The sequence below is a fragment of the Tupaia chinensis genome, unplaced genomic scaffold (genome assembly GCF_000334495.1).
Source record: "Tupaia chinensis unplaced genomic scaffold, TupChi_1.0 Scaffold000175_1, whole genome shotgun sequence".
NCBI lineage: Eukaryota > Metazoa > Chordata > Mammalia > Scandentia > Tupaiidae > Tupaia > Tupaia belangeri.
In genome coordinates this window covers 2575071-2583537 of record NW_006159650.1, presented here as the reverse complement: position 1 = coordinate 2583537, position 8467 = coordinate 2575071, and the positions used below count along the sequence as shown (strand labels likewise).

The 8467-nt window shown below is 39.0% G+C and overlaps 1 protein-coding gene across 1 annotated transcript in view; it reads right to left on the bottom strand.

Annotated features, from left to right (window-relative positions):
* KCNJ15 (potassium inwardly rectifying channel subfamily J member 15) overlaps positions 1-8467 on the bottom strand; it is a gene marked incomplete at its 3' end in the record, with an annotated part of 22734 nt that continues 14267 nt past the window's right edge. The window contains exons 3-4 of the mRNA XM_027770968.1: positions 3807-3907; positions 1-1018 (exon numbers count right to left, since the gene is read on the bottom strand). Coding sequence (XP_027626769.1) covers positions 1-999 — 999 coding nt within the window. The remainder of the gene's footprint in view (positions 1019-3806; positions 3908-8467) is intronic.

Below are 8467 nucleotides of genomic sequence, written 5' to 3'. Positions count from 1 at the left end.
AATCTGTTCAAACTGACTAAAATCAGCCACATACTTTCCATTTTTGGAGAGAGAAACCACGGGCACAAACTCAAAACCCCAATAGATTTCCTCTGGGATATAAGATGTTCGGCTCTGGCAGACAGCACTGGTGGATTCCACAGTGGCGTTAAGGAGAACCACAAGTTCAAAGTCCTTCTCCTTCAGATTTTGGGGTGTGAGGTCACGCAGGGGGCTCGTCTCATCTAGTACATGGTAGAAGGTCATGGGCAAAATGAGAAAGGGGCTCTCAGAAGAGGAGTCAACGTGGAATTTGACAGTGGCCTGGTTGAGGAGGATGCGCTCCCCCTCCTTGGTGACGTGGGTCTGGAGGAGCTTCCCTGAGAGTTGGCACTGGATCAGGAGACTCTTCCTCATGTTGGCCACCTGGATCACCAAGCACAGCTTCCCATTCTGCTTGGTGATGACTGCACAGTGGCTGAACTTGATGGTCTCAGCACGCTTTTTAGGTCTTGCAATTTTGGCCAGAAAGGTGCCCGTGATGAAGATTTCGATCAAGGTTGTAATGACCAGCTGAGCTACCAACAGGAAAATGGCATGAGGACATTCCTCTGTGATGGAGCGGACCCCATAGCCAATCGTTGTCTGCGATTCCAGAGAGAAAAGAAAGGCTCCCGTGAGAGAGTCCACTTTCATGATGCAGGGAGTGTGATTGGAAATAACCTCACTTGGTTCCAAGTCTCCATGAATAAATGCAATGGCATAGTATATCACCCCAAAAAGGAACCAGGTCATCACAAATGTGGCAGCAAACAAGGTGAGTTTGTATCTCCATTTCATGTCGATGACTGTGGTCCATAAGTCTTGGAGGTAGAGTAAATATATGCCATCCACCTTATCGATTCTCACATTGCTGTGTCCACTCTTGGACATGACCCGGGGTCTGTTGGCTTTGAGTCCAGCCCCAGCTGTATGCTTCACCAGCGAGGCACTGGACATACCCATGTGAATGGCATCCATTGTCAGCTCTAGGGACCACCTAAAGATATGAAAAAGAGGTTTTATTACTGTCATATGTGGTGAAATGTACAGAAAACAAACAGAATAACTACATGAACTAAGTAGGAATGGATAGGGACTGGTGCACCAAAGGAGCATTCTGAAGGTAAGATGAACTGATTTTTTGTCTGGGTAGTGCGTAGGGTAGACTAAGGAGCATAGGCTTTGAAAAGCAAGCCTGGGTTAATGTTGAGAGGCTTAACCTGAATCTCTGAACCTCAGCTCTCTAACCTTTAACATGGGGATAAAGCCTATTTCTCAGTGTTTTTAGTGATTTTAAATGAGATAAAGAGGAAAAATAAAGTCTCATGTTCAAAAACCGGTGTTATGCTCCTCTTTATGATAACATACTCATGAACCTATTCCATAGAGTGTTACGGATATTTACTATATTCAACCATTATGTACTGCCTATTATAAAAAATAAGATATTATTTGACTAGCATAGGTGCAATACTGATGTAACTAAAGTCTACCATTCGGATAGTTCTTGATATAGCAAAAGAGAATATTAACACGCATTTAAAAAATTTATATAGCATAAACTTTAAAAAAAAAAAGTTTGCTGTAGGGCACATGCACTCACTGGAGACAAAGAGAAAAATAGGGAAGGAGAAGGAAAACGGGAAAGCACCTCCCAGGAATGCAGAAGGCCACGCTGCAATCCCTTCTACTTCATTCCCCTCTAGGGTTTTTGGGCATGCATGCACATATACCCCATGTGTTTTTCAAGCTGCAGAGTGCAGGACTTGAACTGCGCAGTTAGCCATGTGAGATCCAGCTGCCTTAACCACCACACCACCACAGGTCCCTGAGTAAAATTTTTTCTCTTCCTTTTGCAGGAAATTCTTTGTAATTAAAATTCATTTTCTCCCTAATTCAAGGAATAATTTAGAATCTATGACTTGCCCTAGTTCTCAATGACATTAAAAAAATACATTTATCAAAAATATACATACAGTAAATAATTAAGCTTTATTATGCCAGCTATTCTTACAAAAATGCCACCAATATTATTTTAGGTATGGTAAATATGCCCAGAAGTTCTAGGGCTGGCTCAGTGATTTAGGTCCACCAAGCTCTGGTGGAAGGTACTACTGATGTCATTAGCTCCCACATCAGACAGATATGGCTGCCGCAGAAGCACTCCCATCAGAGAGGGGAGAAAGATCCAGTTCACCCCAGCCTGGCCCACTGCTCCTTTGAAAAAGAGATTAAGACAGAAGCTTCATGGGACTGCCACAGAAACAAGGCTGAATTTTCCAGAATCTGGCAGAGGGCCAGATTTTGCCTTATTCTTTAAAACTAAGTAAAACCACCGGGAAGAATCTATTTTAAAGAGCAAATGAAAAAGTAAACAAGTACAGGTATCTAATATTGTAGCAGAAAAACCTACCTAGAAGAAGTACCGGCTCCAAAACTCAGCCCCAGGGAGCACGCTATCCTGTGTTAACAAACAGGAACAAGCTGTCTGGGAGGCCACACAGGATTTTATAGTACCTGTTTGGTGACTAAAGTAAATTACCCCTGGATTCCTCGAAAAAGATAATGTGAGTGATTACAGGGTAACTTTACCTGGTTGGCATTTTTTTTTTTCACCTCGTAGGTATTTTAAACACAAAAAAAGAATTCTCCCCTTGAAAAGGAACTGATGTATACTGATTTATGATCATGCAATAAGCTTTTCTGTTAGAATAGCATTATCTCAAGAGAGGTTTTGAAAGTGATCCTTTGGGCAAATCCCTTCAGGAAATGGAAACTGTATCCATTGGAAGTGAACCTGGTCGGGATGCTGTGGATCTGCTGGGCATTTTAATTTTCCTGTTACATTATTAAGAGTGGGTCACTTACTAAATGCCCCCCGTGACATAATTTTTTTTCTTCTAAGGAAGTCTGTTTTTCATTTTTGTTGCAAAGAAAGGTCATACATTATTCAGATTTTACTGGTTGAAGTCTGTACCATTTTCTCAGGGGTTAATTTAGAAGAAAAGTATAAGATATAATTCTTGGACATGGGCCTTATCATACCCTCAGCAACACTTCTCAGTATAACAAGGAGGAACGCAACCACACTGAAAGTTTGGAAACAAGCACCATATGGGCATGCCCCAATGCACAGCCGAGCTTGTAACATGAGCCCTGCCAGAGACAAATGCAGCATATAGACAAGTGGCTGCATGCCTTTCTTTTCTTTCTCTCTCTCTCTTTCTTTCTTTCTTTCTTTCTTTCTTTCTTTCTTTCTTTTCTTTCTTTTTCTCTCTTTCTTTTTCTTTATTTTATAAAGAGAAACTGTTGGCCAAAGTGCACACCATTCAACCTACTGAAACAGAAACAGAAGCTTCAGTTATGAACTTGAGTGATTCACAAGCATCCTGCATAAGCGAGGCTCTAAATTCAGCCCTCTGACAGATTCTGCCAGAAAATTCAGCCTTGTTTCTGTGGCAGTCCCATGAAATTTCTATCTTAATCTCTCTTTCAAAGGGGCATTGGGTCAGACTTGGTGTGAACTGGATCTTTCTCCTTTATCTGATGGGAGTGCTTCTGAGGCAGCCATACCTGTCTTATGTGGGAGCTAATGACATCAGTAGTACCTCCCACCAAAGCTTGGTGAATCTAAATCACTAACCGGGTCCTAGAGCTTCTAGGTGTGTTTGGTTCAGCATCTCAATGGAAAAGAGCAGTTGGTTGGCTGTAGTTAAAGGGCACCATTGCCTGCTCTCTCCCCATACTTCCCTCTAGTGCCTTGCACCCCTGGAATCGGTTACTACCTGGTCACTCACTCGGCAGGTCAGAAGGTGTCTTCTTCCAGGCAGGTAGAATGTCTTTGCTCCCCTTCTCCCACCTGGCTATCATAGGATTCTGCTACTGCCTGAAAGAAAGAGGGACACGTGATGTTCACAAGTAGTTACTAAGAGCATCCCGGTAAAACGGGCCCCTAACCACCCCCTAAGGGGTATGGCTGTGGCATTTACCTTCCAATTCCTGGTCATCTGGCACAGTGCATAGAATAGGGTAAAGACTCAAGGAATATTTTAAGAATTATATTGAACTCTTTATCATAACCTTCACTACAAAATTCTCAGCCCCGAAGGGAGTTCAGAAGCATAACACCCTGGAAAGAGAGGGTTAACCCACCCCCATTGAGGCTTGCTATGAACTGACCAGCAAACAGGGAGGCAGGAAGGGGAAGTACAGAGGAAGTAAACAGTGAGCATTGGAAGGGAAGAGTCTAGAATATTTTTACCGTCTGTGGAAATGCATTACTATTGTTGAGTCACTGAACATTAGAGTGGAAACGACTGTCAAAACCATCCCATTTGACATTGAGACCAAGGAGTGAGGAGTGACTTTTTTTGGTCACATAGCTGGGTCCTAGCAGAAAAAAAAAGGGCCAAAGTCTTCGGAAGCTAGGCCAGTATTCTTGTCAGCACATCACAAAGTCCCCCTTCAGCCTCCACAGTTTCATGTCATCTTAAAAAATTCAGAAGGTTCTTTTCCATCCTACTTTTCTGAAATGCTTCTTTCTTATGCTGTCTGTCTGTCTATTTATCAATATATCCCCTGTATCATCTATCTATCACCTGTATTATCTAGCTATTTATCACCTGTAGTAACTATCAATTGTCTATGTAATCTATCATCTACATTATCTGCTATCTAATATTACCCATCTACAAATCAATAATCTGTATTATCTATAAATCATCTATCCATAGTACCTATCTATTAATTTACCATCTATGTTATCTACCTATTTATTACCTAAATTATCCATCAATTTAAGATAAAAATCAATCCTCTATTTTATCAATTGCTTATCCATATTATATTTTATCATTTATATTATCTGTCTCTTCCCCATCTGTGTCTATTTCTCTATCATCTATCTACACCTACACATTTTTATGTATCTCACACCCACACCAGCATGCATATACTTCACACGTTTTTTGGACCTACCATGTATTTACTGTAATCACTCTTTCATAGTTAAAAAATTTCAATTTAACCAGTTATGCAGCCAGATTCTGCCACTGTGGCTATAGTATGTGTGGCCAATAACTGGTTATTTGTTGATCTATTAGACCCAGTACCTTAAATATAATACACCACATTAACAGAAAAAAAGATAAAAACCATATGATCTTTTTGATCAATGCAGAGAAAGCATTTGATAAAATACAACATCCCTTCATGATTAAGTCTCTCAGCAAGACTGGTATAGAAGGATCATTTCTCAATATAATAAAAGCCATATTTGAAAAACCTATAGCTAACATCATACTGAATGGGGAAAAGATAAAAGCTTTTCCATTAAAAACTGGCACTAGACAAGTCTGTCCACTTTCTCCACTGCTTGTTAATATAGTGCTAGAAGTCTTAGCCAATGCAATCAGAAAACAGAATAGTATGAAAGACATTCAAATAGGCAAAGAAGAGTTTAAAATATCTTTATTTGCAGATGACATGATGGCATACTTAGAAGGCCCAAAGGTTTCATGAGAAAACTTCTCGAAGTAATAAATGCATGCAGTAAAGTGTCAGGATACAAAATCAGCATCCAAAAATGTACAACAATTTTATATATGAACAACAAGTTGAATGAAGGAGCACTGAAGAAAGGAATCTCTTTTACCCTAGCCACAAAATATATAAGATACACAGGGATAAACCTAACTAAAAAAAAGTCAAAGACCTTTACAAAGAAAACTATACAAATCTTTCAAAAAGATACTGAAAATGACATAAAAAAGTGAAAGGACATCCCATGTTCCTGGATTGGAAGAATTAATATAATAAAGAAGGCAATTCTACCCAAATTAATCTACATATTTAATGCAATTCTAATCAAAATACCAGCGACATTCTTCACAGATCAAGAAAAGACAATCATAGAATTTGTTTGGAATCATAAAAGACCTCATATTGCCAAAGTAATCCTGTGCAAGAAGAGTGAAGTAGGTGGCATATCACTCCTTGTCCCCAAGATATACTATAAAGCTGTGATAATTAAAGCAGCATGGTATTGGCACAAAAACAGACATGTGGACCAACGGGATGGAATAGAAACCATAAACCCCAAAACTTACAGACAACTGATTTTTTTCTTTCTCTTTTTTGACTTATGATTTTATTATAGTAACAAACATTTGTTACAGTGCAATCTATGAACATATATAGAATTATGCTTAAATTCATATAGAACAATACTTACATTTTTTTTAGAGGTTTTTGCCATAGGGCGCGTGCGCTCGCCAGAAAGACAGAGAGAGACAGAGAGACAGAAAGCAAGAAATCACCCCCCAGGGGGAATGGTCATGCCGCAATCCCTTCTCCTCCATTCTCCTCTTGGGATCTTAGACATGCACGCACATGTGCCCAGCGTGAGTTTTAAGCCACTGGGTCTGGAACTTGAACCGCAGTCGACTACATGGGAGTCCAGTGACATAGCCATTACGCTAACTGCTGGTCCCCAATATTTACATTTTTATGTTAGACTTTTGACAATGAGGATGACCTACAGCTTAAGTTTCACAACAAAGAAAAGAAAAATATACACGACAGAAATGAAGTTAACAGTAAAAGTACAACTCTCTGTTCCTGATACAACATGTGGAAACTTCTTATCAGAAAGCTACATCTTCTTAATCTGGCTGTCCAAATCATTAAACAGACCTTCCTTTCATAATACATTTTGTTGTATATTATGTAATATTATATTAGACTACACATTTTTCTCTAAACATACCACTTAGTAGCAATATAAAAGACTTTTATTACCCAAGTTTTTCTAATAAAAAATATTTAGACAAAAAGTTCATATTTAGGACTTACAATAGTTGGAAATGAAACTAGAAAAAAAGTAACTTCTTGAAGTATCACAAATGGGTATATATTTTCTAGCTAAGATGTAATATTTATAAAGACCATTAAATACAAATCATTTATTTTAAATATTAATATATTGATAAAATAACATATTGAAAACAGTTTCAAGTTAAAGTAAAAGATCAGCCTTTCAAATATGTATATTTTTTCTATCTGATGAGCAAAACCCCAAACATTCTGAGAAAGAAAGAAAACTTCAATATTTCTCGGTTTCAGCCAATCCACTATTTCTTCTTTTTTTATTTTTATTTTTTGAGAGGTTTTTGCTATAGGGTGCATGTGCTCTCCAGAAAGACAGAGAGAGACAGAGAGACAGAAAGTGAGAAAGTGAGAAAGTGAGAAAGTGGCCATGCCATAATCCCTTCTCCTCCATTCTCCTCTCGGGATCTTGGGCATGCACGCACACACGCCCAGTGTGAGTTGATTTTTGATAAAGGTTACCAGTCAATCCACTGGGAAAAAGAAAACCTCTTCAGAAAATGGTGCTGGAAAAACTGGGTATCCACCTGCAGAAAGATGAAACTGATTCTTCACCATTAACAAAAATCAACCGAAAATAAATGAAACCCGAACCTAAGATCTCAGTCTACAAAACTACTAGTGGGAAACTCTGGGTAGGCAAAGACTTCTCAAGTAAGACTCCCAAATGATGAGCAATAATCCCTAAAATAGACAAGTGGGACTATATCAGAATAAAAAGTTTCTGCACAGCAAAGGACACAGTAATTAGTGCAAATCGATAATCCTCAGAATGGGAGAATGTTTTTGTAAACTATGCCTCAGAAAAGGGACTGATAACCAGAATACACAGGGAGCTCAAACGACTTACCTAGAAAAAAAAAAAGATCAAACTAATTAAAAGATGGGAAAATGAGCCGAACAAGAAAAAAATCTAAGGAAGACATATGAACAGCCAAAAAGCATATGAGGAAATGTTGAGCATCCCTCATCATAAGAGAGTTGTAGATTAAAACCAGTATGATATACCACCTAACCCCTGTGAGAATGGCAAAGATTAAAAACACAAAAAGTGTTAAGTGCTGGCAGGGTTGTGTTGAAAGGGGCACTCTCCTACACTGTTGGTGCGAATGTAAATTGGTCCAGGCACTATGGAAAACAATATGGAGTTTTCTCAAAGAGCATCCCTCATCATAAGAGAGTTGTAGATTAAAACCAGTATGATATACCACCTAACCCCTGTGAGAATGGCAAAGATTAAAAACACAAAAAGTGTTAAGTGCTGGCAGGGTTGTGTTGAAAGGGGCACTCTCCTACACTGTTGGTGCGAATGTAAATTGGTCCAGGCACTATGGAAAACAATATGGAGTTTTCTCAAAGATCTAGAAATGGCACTACCATTTTATCCAACAAGTCCACTCCTGGGTATCTACTCAAAGGACAGGAGAATGCTCAGTTGGAAAAGTACTTGCACATCAATGCTTATTGCACCATTATTCATGATTGCTAAGACATGGAACCAACCCAAATGTCCACAAACAGATGAATGTATTGAAAAAGTGTGGCACATATATTCCATGGA